This window comes from Falco peregrinus, chromosome 2 (genome assembly GCF_023634155.1).
Source record: "Falco peregrinus isolate bFalPer1 chromosome 2, bFalPer1.pri, whole genome shotgun sequence".
NCBI lineage: Eukaryota > Metazoa > Chordata > Aves > Falconiformes > Falconidae > Falco > Falco peregrinus.
Window position 1 is genome coordinate 95,865,537 of NC_073722.1, and position 15,344 is coordinate 95,880,880.

Sequence of the window (15,344 nt, forward strand, 5' to 3'; positions counted from 1 at the left end):
AGCTCACCCTGGCTCTGCTCCTCAGCCAGCCCACGTGCTGGAGCTGGACCCCTGCCCCCCCCTCCCCCAGAGCTGCAGGGCTTTACTGATCTGCAGCACCCGCAAGACCAAAGGAAGGTGGCACTGCAGCTGGCAGTGGGCAAGTCATTAGTTCACCTGATTAATACCATGCTTCTGAGCATCATCTCTTGTGTACAGTTCACTTGGTGCCTCGACTCTTCATTTTCTAGGCTGAAAGATAACCTACCTTTCTATTTAAGCACTTGGAGAGAATAACAATGCAACATACTTAGTCCCAAGATGTAAGCAGTGCTGACAGGAGGAAAAGCCTGTCAATTACATTATATTCTTTACACCTGTCTGTGAACAGGAAATTTTACCTTCATGTTATGACTGAAATGATTAACTGAACACACTAAAGTGATCTTCAGAAATACACAGGATTAGCACAGTATAGCTGAAGAGATACAGGACACAGAGAAAACAAGTATATTTTAGGCCTCTAGATAACAAATAATCAGCAACAACTGAATACATTTTATTTCATTAAAGTATCTTATATCTAAATAAGTGATATACAATAACCAATGTTTAAAATGCTTGAGGTAAATGCATAACACCATTAGTATAAATAAGGAATAAAAAAAAAATTTCTAAGTGCACTCTTAAAATTCAGATCCATGTATTTGGGGTCTGGTCACTGCCTCTGGCACACAGTTACGAGACTGCCCAAGGTGTAACTTTCATGACCATTTCCACAGGTGGAAAATGAAAAACACTTGATTATCATGGCTTAAAGTGCAGAAAATAGTCAGAAAAGCAGCTGTAATAACAGCACCATTAGCTCAGAACCTACCAGCTTGAGAAAGTTAAAAATAAGGTTGTCCCACTAGCTTCTAATTCTGTATTTCTTAAACAAAAAAAAAAAAAAAACAAACCCTACACTTCACTTCTGTCACCTTGTAAAAGAATCACAAAATAAAAGAGAAATTCAGCTACCTATCCAGGAAAGTAACTTACAGAATAAACTTGAAAAACACATTTTATGGACTTCTGTTTCAAAAACACATTTTAACTTTTAAATACACAATTCAGGAGAAAGTGTAATTTTTAAGCCTGACAGCACCCTTTCAACCATTTGCTCTAGCATGAACACTGAGTCAGGTTTTCTTCCTTTACTGATGGTTTTTAAGAGGCTTTTTTTTCCCCCCCTTTAGGACAGGACAAATATTCCAGGAAAGGATGGGAAGTACATTTTGTGCCTACTACCAAGATGCTGTGTTTTGGAATGCTGCTTCATTAATGCCTTTACTAGCATAATCCTTACAGCGCTCCATGAAGGAACATCTGTAGGACTGCAGTCACATTTCTCACCATCAGCAGATTTACATCAGTAATAGAATATATTTGAAGCATAATATAATGGCAGAGCTAGAGATAATTCAGTTTGGCCTCTGCATGTCAGAAAAACTTGTGAAAACAGCAAGCGGGAAGCTGTTTTCTGCTTGTGAACCAAGAATGCTGCTGGGGAAAAAAAACCAACAGATTTTTTAAAGTGATTTTTCAGAATACAAAGGCACCACAGGTAACCCTGTCAACACTTTCCACTGTGGTGTGCTGACATGAGAAATCAGTCAACTCCATGAGGCTGCTTCAGTAGTAAACACACCTGCTACCCTACCTGTATGCATCCGACAGTTTGTAAATATGTTGGGATAACCTGAGATGGAGGCTGGGTGTGAGACCACATTCAGCCCGGGCTCAGTCAAGTACAGCTCCACTACACTGTCACATTCACGCGTGCCTAAGTTCAATGCTCTCAATTTCAGTGTTAGCTACGATAGGGAGGTCAAGTTTTGTTCTATTAGACTTGAAAATGGTCTCAGTTTGTGTTCAAAAAACAGCTTTCACCCCTTAAAACTCAAAGCTGCTCCACAGAACTGCATTCCAAAAAATTCTGCTTCTAGATATAGCTAGAATTACTGAAAGCAACCCAGGATGACTGCTGCAATCCTTCTTGGACAAACCTCTTATCTAACAGACCAAATGGAAGTTTTTGCTTAAAGAGGAAATAAAAACCGACACAGTAGCCTTGCTGTCACAGGCATGTGTCTGCAAGTAAGCAGCAATGTTAATTACAAATAACCTACTTTCATAAATAAATATACAGAGAGAAAAGTGATCTTCCAGATCCTTTGGAAGCAAAAAACGTGTAACAAGTTACTAAATACAACACTTCAGCAAAGAGAAGATTTTTTCCTAAACAAGGAAGACCAAGGCATAAGTAATTACTTGGGAATCCAATGCAGAGAAACCACCTTTCGCTGCTTGCATCCGAGGATTTATTAAAAATACATTTTTAATATAAAAGTATAAAATAATTACTACTTTGGCTTGGAAAAAACAGCAGTGGTTCTGATTTTCAAGCAAAAAAATTATCCAGTAATAATTTCCATCTAGTTCCTTCTTTTTAAAAAAAGATTACTAAATGGGAAACAGGCAAATCTATCTCTCCAGATAATATGTGCCAGTTTGTAAGAACTTTAAAACAGTTATTGCTTTTATTTTCTTCCAAGGAAGAGTAGAGTCGAGTCTCATTCCTACTCATGTGGCCATACCACATCGCAGTAAGACTAGTCATGGGTGTTTAGCAAGTTATGAAACGTGTAACTGCCACGGCAAAAAGGCGCTGGAGAAATCAGTCAAGTAATAATTACTTGGCAGCAAAACATACTGGGGAAAATGTGGGAAAGCTTTCACTTCTACCATCTGTCAGGCTTTCTAGAAAGAACAGCGCTAGCACCGAACCGAGTGCTAATTGCTGCATATCCCAAGTAATTTGTATCATGCCACACAATATGGATTGGACAAGCAGTATCTTCTAGTAAATGCCAACATCAAATAAAGAGAGGGGGGAAAAAAGCTTCTCTACCCATCCCTACCACATACCCAAATTTACAATGTTATTTCCTACGTATTTATACAGCCAGTTCAGCAGTAACAAGAAGCAATCTAGACAGCGCTCACAAAAGCAGGGATGCACGCACAGCGCAAGCATACCCCACCATCCATTCCTCCAGATGTCAGACAGCAAAAATTTTACGAAAGGAACAACATTTTTTTTTCCCCTCTCAAAAGGGTTAGAACATTTATAATCTCTCTTTAACGAGTAATCAACAAAGTTTGACCAGTTCATCCACAGGGAAGTCAATGTAACGAGGCAGAAGCAGAACAGTGGGTTTATTTTCTTTAAGTACAGGTTTATGCAAAATGGGTAACAGCTGAGGAGATAGTATCACCTCTGTGATCCAGCTGATCCTGGAGCCGTGCAAATTCAGCAAGTTCATTCAGTTCTTGAAATTGCCTGTCTGTTTTATGGCTCACCAGTGACCTGTAGAAGTGGACTGCAAACACAATGAAAATCAATCCAAAGGGAACCATAATAGACGTTGATGCAATGGCTGCTGCCTGTCCCGATGTGATGGTAGAACTGTTGCTCTGGAGCGTATCAGTTTTCTTCTTTAAAGGAAGAAACTTCACCCAACACAGTAACACCACCTCTGCAAGAAAGAGCAAAGTCCCAATGACAGTAGAAAACGCCCACGCGAGCTCAATGTGCCGATGCATACGCTCATGAGGAGATTCCTTTACAGAGTTGAGATTATGCACATTGCTAACAGCCTCGATATTTGGAAGAATGCAGGTACTTATCATAAGTGCAAAAAGGTGAACTGCAACAAGGACAGTAGTACAGGCACTGAAGGCTATCAAGAGACCTTGAGGGTAGTCATGTTCTGCGTCTAGCTGAACTTCTACCATAGCCACCTGAAAAGGAAAAGAGATGCCATTACTTATGTTAATTGTTATTTGAATAGTTTACTTTGTTTAAATTATCTTTCCAGAAGTTCATCTGATCCAAACAAAGTTAATACTCTGCATTTAAGCTTCTCTTCATATCAATCTGCACCCTTTTCATTAGGTCCAAATTTAGGAGTGAGCTACCAAGCAAAGGCCACCGCTTTAGTCTTACTGTTCTGCTGCAGAGCAAACCATCTGTACACACAAAAGCTATTAAAAGCACAACCACCCTGCCACCTCCAGCTCATCCCAACAAAACAGCTGAACTTTGTGATCAGCATACTTGGACTCTTCCAGGGAAACATTTCTTCTTTCCTGTGTTATATTGTAGAGGCAGCTTTTGATCTTTCACTATAGATTATAAATTTTGCTGGGTATTAGGAAATGTTGTGTGTCCCATACATATGTAGAATTAATATTGTATCACATCTTTTGAAGCATCTGTAACATGAAAGCCTGCAAAGGCATCGGACTGCCCATCACAGTCTTGGTAGCCCTTTCTCCTTGGATACCTGTTTTGATATCCAAGTTTTGAAGAGCAGGAGTCTTTCATTAGAAAGATCACCTTTCCATGGGGCTCTCAGCTATGTCCTTTCACATAAAATAAGTATTTAAACAGACTCTAGAACACAGATTCAAAACATGAAAGTCTCCACAAGGTCCATGGCAGCCAAACAGGCCCGTTAGAGGCCGAGGAAAGGCAAACAGTCTCCCAGAAAAGGTACCAGTGAGTGCTCCAGACATCACCAACTACTAACTCTGGAAGCTATGTCTAGACTCACCTTTGGGTAAGCAGTGCCATCTCATGAAGCTGCTCCACCATCGTATGCAGCCATGCCCTTCATAAACTTACATCTCCCTGTATGCCTGCGCTCAAGGAGCAGAAATTAGCATTAAACAACAGCCCTAGGAAACTCATAAACCCAGCTCAAATAGTTTTGATAAAGAAAATGAACTAGAATGCCTTTTAACAGTTTTTAAAACTGTCAAGGTGGTTTTGTGCATGTCCAATTGATGAGTGACATTAATCCCAGCAGCTCTCTTGAAAAATAATCTTTCCTGATGAACTGTCTTTCAGACAAAGCACAGTTCCAAAGAGGGAATAACACAACGCTGTCTCTATGTTCAGTGCTCCTTCTGAAAGGATCTAATTTAAAAAATGTTTACAACACAGAGGGGGAAAAAAAAATAATCTTAACAGCAATCTGAAATACAAACACATCCACAGCATATAAGGAAGATGCAGAGGCTGCCATTCAGCACAGACTGATCCACACCAGCCCCTTCTGCATCTTGGCTGCTCCCTCTTGATCCTTCGGTGAAATGACTCCACCTGCTAGCCTAGCGAAAGCTAACCTGGTTAAGTGGTGTTCTTCCACTAGCTTAACGAGCTGAGCTGTTTCTGCAACGCCTCTGACGAACAACAAAGCTGGCACAGGGCCACGGAACCGAGGAGGAAGCTGATGTAGCAGGAACTCAGGCTCTCGGTCCCACTAAGCTATGAGCCTGGCTCTTCTGTAACACACCAGTTTGCTCTCAAAAAAGATGACTAAACCAGTTCATACAACACAGTGCCTGAAACAAATCGCCTTTTTTGAGTCCCAGCGATACAGGTTTAGCCCATGACCACATGCCACTATGAATGGTTTAGACAGCATTCACCCCACAGCATACATTTCACCTCAGTTCTCATCAGGCTGATAGGAAAAGTATTTCATGAAGTGTGGGTAGTATGGATGCAGGGAGACATAGAAACTAGGACCCAAAGACAGCTGCAAAACCAGTAAGACCATTCAAACCTCACTATTTTGCAAGAGCTGAGCCAAGCTACACTTAGTCCGGGATCCCATCTTCTTATGCTCCCAGAACCAGCAAGTTCCAGGACACCAGAACTCTTAACTGCTAAAACATAAACTATATTAAAGCCAACCAAGGGTTCTGCTCAGACATGTTTCAGCAGGCATTCAAGGACATTTGCCAATATTTTAATTCCTTTATTGAAAGCTTTTATCGTCATAAGCCTAACCACCCAGCCAACTAGCAGTTTCCAAGTGTTACAAGAAACTCAACAAGAAATTATATTAATGCATATGCAATTCTTGCTCAAAGATTTAAAAATACTATTTCTCAACCCTGGGAAACTTCACATTTGAGAGGATAAACATTCAGGCGTCAAGTCTCTCTTCTGCAGGATTGCTTCTTAAGTCCCAGCATACTCATGGGATGTTGGGCTTCCTGTGTTTTTCATAGAAAAACTGCAATTCTTCACCACCAAGGATTCATTTTATACTTCTCAAAACCACCCAGCATGGCAAGGTATTTTTAATCCTTCCTTGTACTTATCATGTTAACATAACCATGACACTAAAGAGCTTCACAAGATGAACTTTATTTTAAGAACTGATATATTTAATTCACCAAATACTGAAGACATTTTATACTTCTATTACATGAAGACATTGATTAATGATGATATCAAGCATCTGATTCTGAACTTCAGTCAGATTCTCATAATTCCAGCATACCAACTGTCCTGGAGCTACTGTTCTCTTCCCATTTCAATAGATCATCAAGAAGAAACCTTTTCTTCCTCTTCTCAGCCTAGGCTGAGCTCAAAAATGCTAAATAATTACATTTAATCTAAATGTGCCCATTTCTGATTTGGCTATAATTATATACACGATCAAAACAAAAATCTTGCAAGAAACCAGTGTAATTTAAGCAGCATTCAGATACTCGGATAGGTCTATGCCTAGATAGCATCACAGGGACAACTATTAAAAGGAAACATCCAGACCAGAAATCCCAAGTTTTCCTTAGTTAAAAAGACTTAATTTTAATATTGCTGGGTGTTTCCCTACAGGAGTGACCCCAGGAGTACCTACAACCATTATACACTGACGAGACAGCTTAAACCTGAGTTTGAGCTACACAAGCTTCAGTTTGTATGGCTGACAAATACATTAACACAGACCTGCTCTGCGCAGGAAACTTGTTGTGTAGGTGGGCCCCAAATCATCTCTCAGAAGAAGGTTCTGAAATCCAGCAAGACTGTAATTGTTATTTAAGGCTTGCCACAATTTACCCCATAAGCAGGAAGGGTGTAACTTCCTTCAGATCAAATCATCCCACGCAATTACTTACTGTAATTCCAAGTGTACTCTCTCTATAGGGATAATTATGGGTAGCATCAACATCACCTGAAAGGTAGCTTAAGTACTAGTTTTCTAACATGTGCCAGATAAGATGGCAGCCGAGTTACACCAATTATTCCCAGCTTGGGATGCTAACAAGGTGTAAATAAGGCAGAAGCAGGGTATCAGCCATCCTAACCTTGAAGCCTTGGATACACCTTCCCACAGCTGAAAGCTGCAGGAGGGAGGCCACATACTGTAAGGCACCAAGGAGGACAAGCTCCCAAAGGAGACTCCTAGAAGGGAGCAGGGCATCCCGCAAGGAGGTGCCCGCCTGGACCAGTTTCCGCACCTTCTCCCAACTCAGTCCCTCCCACAGTAGTTTTCTTGCCAGCACCGCTCCACCAAGGGAGCCTGGTATCAGGAATGACACGAAGTTGTTCAGGTCATACCTGGCCATCCTGCCAGTAAGCAACATGACCTCTTCTCTGTGACTGGAATCAAAAGGAAGACTACTAGCATCAACTGCTGAGCCAGGAAAGACCCTACACCAAAATTAATAACAGAAATGCTAAAAGGGAGAAATCTGCCTGCTTTAAGGGAAAGCATCACGATTTTCCTGCTTGGGAGACTACAGCAGCTGGAAAAATACTTCCTATTAGTTATGCACATAAGGAACAAAACACATAAGAGTTTCTCATGGGTTCACAGAGAGGACAGGAATAATGACGCTGAAGCTAACAAGCTGGACAGAGACACTAGTAAGCAAAGTGTGCTAAGTTGCAGTTGCAACTCACACTGGTGCTCAAAACCTTCTCTTTCCTGCCCATTCAGTATTAATAGATGCTTCAGAACTCACTTCAAATGGAGACTTTTGGGGAGGCTGTAGGATGCAGAATGCCTGAAGGATTTAAAAGTCTGCTCAAGTTGGTGGAAGTTTCCAGGGGGGCACAGCAAAGCCTCCTTGTGTTCATGCCTCACAAAAATAACTCCAGCTTGACCCATAAGTGAAAAATCAGTTAATGTTTTCTGTCTCCTCAAACTGCCAAAGCAGCTAATTTGGGAACCCTTTCACTGTAAACTAGCAGAGAAACTGCCAACTCTTTTCAATTGCAAGCCTCTGTTCTTTACTTCCTGGGCCAAGCTTGAGCCAGACACCTCAAAAAGCTCCATTTTTCATTGTGAGGCTCTGTGCCTGTTTTCAAACACTGACGCAAAGCATCAGACGTTCTTCTATCCTTTGCTCACGCTGCGATTTCAAAACGTACAGATCACAACTGCTCTTGTAAGGGAACACTTGCAAAAACAGGGCCCCGGTGAGGTCATCTGATACGATCCAAATCCATACAAAGCCTCAACTCATAGGTACATGTTGATGTTCTGTGCAAGAGGATTATTTTCCTGTAGCCTCTGTTAGGTTTCTATGCTAGTTCAGAAGACCCTTAGGGCAATATTCAATACAACATGTTTCAGCACCTTCTCCTTCACCACCTTCAAAGCTCCTTTGAACACTCGCCACGTGATTTTTACTGTGCAGCTACCATGCTGCAAACATCCTGCCTTGCTGCACAACCACAGAATAAGGCAGGTTGGAGGACACCTCAAGAGGTCACCTGGTTTAATCCCTGGCTCAGAGAAGAGCTAACTAACTTCAGACCATCCTGCAGATAGGACTGACAGATTTACTACAGCTCTTGACAAAGCCACAGATCTGAAATACAGCTTCTTCACAAAATTAAAAGGACTCATGACATTAGGATACAGGACTGGAGTTCTCATAAGCCTAACAAAGGTGGGCATTCAGATGTTTTCAAAAGATAACCGAATTTGGGCACACAACCATGTTAAAGCTTCTGATAGTCCTGGACTTCAGAGTCATGGCAGCCTAAACACTACAATATCGCAAGAAATGTAACAATTCGTCCTCTAGAAGGATCTGCGTTTAAAGTTCAATATAACGCTTCCGTGTCTTACTAGACCAGAGCTTCTGCTTTTAAATGAAAATCAAAATCCTGCATACTCTGAAGGTTTCTATCCATAAGAACACTTACACAGCACCTCTGACAAATACTGACTCCACCACGTTGCAAGAAGCGAGCTGTGATACGCTAATAAAACAATTTTCACCAGCAACAACAATATAAAGAACCAGTCACACACACAGCTGCAAATGAAGCTCATATTGCAACTGAAATTGCAGGATAAGCAACTCTCCTGGTTTGTCACTTGTTCATTTTTACCACAGCAGCAGGACAGAATTTAACAACTTGCTTCAAATGTTAGTGTTACTTCTCAGTTTTACAAGCTACTAGACAGCATGTTGGTTTTACTTACATTGGTTTTAATTTCAGCATAATGCAAGCTTCAAATTCAATTTCTGTTTTAAGATAGGGGTTTCTGAAATAAGAAGTACCCAGGGAAAATATAATATGACAGACAACAATCAGAAGAAAAATGAAAGGAAGAACTGTAGTAAAAACCACCCATGCAGCAGGTCATGTTGACACTCAAGACTTTCAACACAGGAAAAAACATAACTGCTCTTTGCCAGCACGCGTAATAGCAACAGCAGCAAACCGAGCGTCTCAGAGCTTTCCAACTTAATCAGCTTCAACCCCGACAGAGCCACAGCCAATTCCAACTCCTTGCTGCTGATCATAGTTCTGAAGAACACATGTGGCCAGTTCTCCACAAGATGCCCAATGTTCTGTAACCAGGGGCTTCCCCCGGGGTGGGATGGCTGTAGATTTGTCTCCCGCACCCCACAGATGCTGTCTGACCAGCCTAAAGCTCCAGTCGCAAGTGCCCTCCTGTCTTTTGTATCTGACAGATTCAGACAAGAATCACAGAGCAAGACACCAACCTTACTAGAAGTTACTAGGTTTAAATATAGACTACCTCATAATGACCTATTTAATGGAATACCTTGAGAAAGGCTGGCTCTCGGGATGATCACATTCTTACTATGTATACCAGTCATGCAGTTAGCTGCCTCACAGAAGCAAAATCCCTTCGGAAAGGACAATGTGAGCTTCAACCATCAGTTTTACTGAAGACACCAACCCCTTCTTAATGAACACAAATCTAGAACGATCTGTATACCCTTACAAGACTGTTCTCACTTCCCCTTCCCTGGCCACAGCTACCATTCCCAAACAGGAATGATTAGGAGGACATGACAAGTTTTATACAGTCTAGCATGTCAGGAATGGCTTATAAGAAAACTGTGTTGATCAAACATCACTGTTTCATTTTGTAAGATCCATCCACGCAGTGAGAGGAGGATGTGAATCTCACCTGGAGAAACGTATCAGTGGTACAACACCTTCGCCTTGCTGGACCAACACACACCAAGGTAAAATAGCGCACGGTGACCACTGAAATATTTCCCTCAACAGCGCACGGTGACCACTGAAATATTTCCCTCAACATCTATCTGCAAAAATATTTTCTTACCTTCACTTGTTGCAGCTAGGACTAGCCTAGACGACATCTAGCTATCCACAGTTACACGTGCAAGGGACTCATCGTAGCACATGCTGCACTTAGGAAAAAAACCCCATGCGCATAGATCTGGTTTCTCGAAGTCTTGAGGCTCACATCAGTATTTCAGTAACAAATCCCATCTTCTACCCCACTGCCTGCCTCTGGGTGGGACCACAGAGGGAAGGCAGGGATGAGATGGGTGTCATGACATCACGGGAAATTAGTACTCCTCCGGTTGTCTCCTCTGCTCCAGAGCCGGGTGGTCAGTCTCTGTTTTTCCTGACTGTACTATTCCCTCCCAGAGACAGAGGCGCAGAGCCAGGCTCTCACAGTGTCTGCACCATTCACTGAGTTATAAACAACTCATAAGGACTCTGTATGAGCCACAGTCAGCCACCAGCAATTAAAAAAGAGAAGTCAAAATAATCATCATTACAGCTTTTATACAGAAGAGAAAGTAAGCATCATTTATGTTAGATTAATCCACAGAGTCGAGATTCCAGACTACGTTGCAGAATGGTCAAACACGTTAATATTTGCTAAAGCCAACACTGGAATACAAATACATGAGTTAATTTTGGTTTGCTAGTCAGTGTAAAAAGACAATACCCATGTAATCAGAGTAAACGCATCTTAAGAAGGTGGTATTGCTACACGGCGCTATTTACAGTAAATACATTCAGTAAGTACAAGGTCAGATTAGATGGCACAGCAGGGAGGAGAAACGGCATCTCAGAATCACCCTTACAGCCTCCGAACTACAGCAGCCACTGACAGCTGCTGTAAAACAGAGAATGCTTAAAATTACAAGCCCCAAGTAGTCACGCTGCCTTGCTTGTCTATAACCTTGGGACAGGGATGTTCAAAGCAGCAATAAAAATGCTGCTTTCACAACTGGAACAGAAGAAACCTTTTATACAGGGGAAGATTCTTCAGAGAACAGCTCCAAGCATGAAGTGCAACAGCGATATAAAGGTGAGTGGCAGCAGCCACCACGACCCTGGGTCTGCAATGCTTTCCTGCAGGTTACAGAATGCTGCTGTTAACATGTTATTCTACCAGCAATCCAGTTAAATACAGCTAAAACCAACTTCTATAGAGATCCTTTTTAGTATTTGGAACCGCAGAGTAAGCTTTCCTAGACAAGGACCATGCTGTTCTTGAGTATCTTGTACAGCACTGACTGCAGTGGGGCCGAGTCCTACCTACTTCAACTGTTATTATGGAAATCAGTTATATAAATATTTATCAGTGCAGTCAGTCTTCTACAAAATGACTGAAGCTGTCTTCAGAAGACCACACTAGCTATATTTCAAAGGCAAGAGTTGACAATTCTTTGACAATATTCAGGATTTGAAGTGTCTATGTTACCATGTAGACAACAGTCTAGCCAGCCTGAATCATTAGAGGCATTTAAATGAAACAGCATCCTCCAAATCCTAAATGTAACAAAGCCAACCATACTGTGCAATTTAGATCACATCGTTTAGGCTCAGGTATTTTGACACAGCTATTAATTGGTGGAGGAAGACAATGTTTGAATTTTCCAGTTTTATGACTATTAGGATCTAACAACTTTCCTATCATTTATGAGTCTGGTCTCGTGACGTTGTCATACTGCTGCATGATGCATCCCTGGTGACAAAATGATGCTAACAAGTCAGCTTAGTTGCTCAAACAAAAATAATCTGCCAGCAGCCTGTCTGCGCTGGAGCTCTTGATATTGCTGCTGTAGGTGTGGATGGAGCTACTGCTTGCAATATTGAATAAAATCTGCAAAATACATTTCCAGCATTCAGATAAATTGGATTAAGAAATAAAAACAAAGCCAGGACTGGAGAGGGAAAAAAAAAAAAAAATCATACATCAGTATGTGGGATCTATAACACAGAAGTGAGAAATACTCGGTGCCTCCAGCAGCACATGGAGGGAATCCTCCATTCTTTCATGGACTACACCTACCCTACAATCTACAATTTAACGATTTGGGGGATCGATATTACTTGCTGGCCCCATAATCTGGAAAAGCATACGAAGTGCAAGATTATAAACTTCATAGATTTGCTCTGACATATGGCACTGGATGATAGCATCCATGGAAACCTGCACAAAGTAAACGCTCAAGTTCACTCATGGGAGCTTTGCTCTACCACAGGTTTGCAGTTGCCAGACCCTGCAACCACTTCTGAAGCTAACACACAGCAGCAAACTGTGATGTGTAGCTCTAGAACAAAACTAATTGTACACCAGGTTTTTAATCTATCTTGTCTGTGGAAGCGTAACACTTCTGCTTTTGAAACCTGATGGAGCATTTGGGCAATCTCTTGACTTCGGTATGCATCATCTAAGGGGGCACACAACCAACCCTGAAGGAATAAACTTAGCTTGTACTAGAGGATGCAAGTACTGTTTAATTAAAGATCAAGGATCAATGGGGCTGGCATGGAAAGAGCACATTCCATCCCGACAATTCCCATAAATCTGCTGGTTGGTCCAGGATATGTCATTTAGGCTCTTTCTTCCTTGTGTCTATAGGGAAAACAGAGGAACAATGAGGCTTAATTGCTGCTGTAAGCTTTAGATCCAAGGCTAGATTATACTTTAGCAGCATATTGTTCATATATCAAACGGCAAAGAAGCTGAATTTATAAAACAATGCACAGGCATGACAGCAGAAAGATGGCCCTGCTTTTCAAGGCAGAAGGACAATTTTAAAAGATAAGCAAAGTTACTACAAAGAAAGCTAAAAATACTTGAAAGTTAAGTCAGCTCTTCTGAAAATAGATGGAAGTCTCAGCTAGAGGATTATCTGTCATAGCAAAACCAACAGGCTACAAGTTTTATCTCCTGCATGATCTTGTTAAAGGAAGAAAAAAAGTTGAATTTTCTTAGAAGGGCAACTTCCCGAAAACTAAAATACAACAAATGCTCACACGTAACATTCCTGGCAACTAGACATTCTGTTAATTCTAGAACAAAGTCACTTTTTCCTGAGATACCCTAAACAACGTAAATCCAAAAGCAGCGGTTTCCAACTGCAGAGCACTGACACCTCGAACTCTTCTATAGAACTAGAAAGAAGGAGAAGCCACCTCACCTCACACATTCCTGGGATTTTGAGAATCCACATAGCATGTACTGAGAGAAAAGCCAAATTTAATAGATTAAGTACGACTTTTAAGCAATATTCTTATTAAAGGCGATGCAACCTCTCTTGGATTAAAATATTTACAAACTGATCAGCTACAGGGTTTGCTCCCCATGTCAAAGCCTGACTCAAGAAACAGCTGGGACATGGGAGAACAGGCGGACGAGGAAAACGCAGCAGCAGGAGCAGTTCCCCAAGGAGAATAACTCACACAGAGCGCTACCACAGCCGCCTGTCAGTCACACCAGGAGCAGTCCCCACCACCCCTGAGGAGCTACCGTCTGTTTTTAGCCATCGAAGGAGGCCGGTGACATTTATTTGACCGTCAGGAGGCTGCTACACACCCGCCGCTCATTTCTCAAACAGCATCCTCCCATTCGAATAATGGCTCTTGAAGAGAATGTAACCCGGGGTGAAAATACCGTGCTAAAAGCGGGGCAAAAATCCAAATAAAGTCAGTCAGGGCTGTACCACTGGGTGTTCACAGCCCCGGAGCGCTGTCAGCGCAGGTCAGTAGAGGAGTTGAAGCAGAGTTAGCGGCTCGGTGCGCCGGAGGACCGGCATCCGACCGAGCCTACACGGGACTGAATTTCAATCTACACGGAGCTCCGAGACAATTCGGATCAGCTCCGAGGCCATCCGGATCACCCGGAGACGATTCGGATCACCTGACGATGTTTCTTTATCAAACCCGAAGGCAAAAAACGCACTAACAAAAAAAACCACCCAAAAACAAACAAAAAAACCCTGTTTCTAAAACACGCGCAAAACTCCTAACGAAGCAGCACCCGAGATTTCCTCATGAGGTTCGAAAACTTGCCGCTGCAAGCGACGGCCGACCGGCGGACGCGATGAGCCGCAGGGCCACCGGCGACTTTGATCAGCCGTTTTTCTTAATTTATCTAAAAATGGCCCCGGTGCAACACCTGCCGTTGCGCGCCTCTGCACGACGTGCGCGGCGGCGGTACGGGCAGAGCGGGAGCGCACTGCGCCGCGACCCCCCCGGGGCCGCCCGCCCGCAGCCCCCCCGGTGCCCCGCCGAGCCCCCCCGCCGGTACCGGTGGCATCGCGGCAGGTCCAACGCGCGGCACGCCAGCTCCGCGCAGGGGAGCTACCGGCGGGGCCCACCGGGGAAGCCCCAGCCCGCCCCACCGGCCTGGGGAAGCGCCGCCAGGGCCCGCCCCGCTTCTCACCGCCCCGGGGGGCCACCGCCGCCGTCTGCGCCTGTGTCCCCCCCCCCGCCCCGCCGCGGCAACACCGGCCCGAGGGGTGGCAGCCCCGGTCGGAGAAAAGAGAAGCGGCAGCCCCGCTCCCCACAGGCCGCCCGCCAGGGCCCCCCGCCCGCCGGGGGAAGGCCGGCCGCTCACCATGGCGAAGCCGGAGAGCAGCGCGGAGGTGCGGCTGGAGGCTTTCAGCTTGGCGCGGCTCAGGTAGAGCTTCCGCCAGGACAGCGCCTGCATCGAGTGCTCGTTCAGGCTCATGGGCTCGGGGCGGCGGGGGGCAGCGCGGCGAGAGGCACGGGGCGGCGGCGGCTCCTTCCGGCGCAGAGCGAGGGCACCAGCTGCGCTAACACCCCATGGCGCCCGGCCGCGGCGGCTGCTGCCGGTGCTGGGGCCGCGCCTGCCGCCGCGCCGCCGCGAGCCTGCGCGCCGCCACCCGCCGGGCCCCGCCCCCCCCGCCGCCCCATTGGGCGGCCCGTCTAGGCCCCGCCCCCTGGC

General features: G+C 44.0%; 1 protein-coding gene across 1 annotated transcript; it reads right to left on the reverse strand.

Moving 5' to 3' along the window:
- Nucleotides 1-517: 517 nt before the first annotated feature.
- Nucleotides 518-15,294, reverse strand: ORAI1 (ORAI calcium release-activated calcium modulator 1). Its single transcript, XM_055796669.1, has 2 exons — nt 14,994-15,294; nt 518-3,825 (listed from the first exon to the last, which is right to left on the reverse strand). Exons 1-2 carry the CDS (start codon nt 15,105-15,107, stop codon nt 3,262-3,264), a joined length of 678 nt encoding a protein of 225 aa, XP_055652644.1. The 5' UTR covers nt 15,108-15,294; the 3' UTR covers nt 518-3,261.
- Between the last annotated feature and the right edge of the window lie 50 nt (nt 15,295-15,344).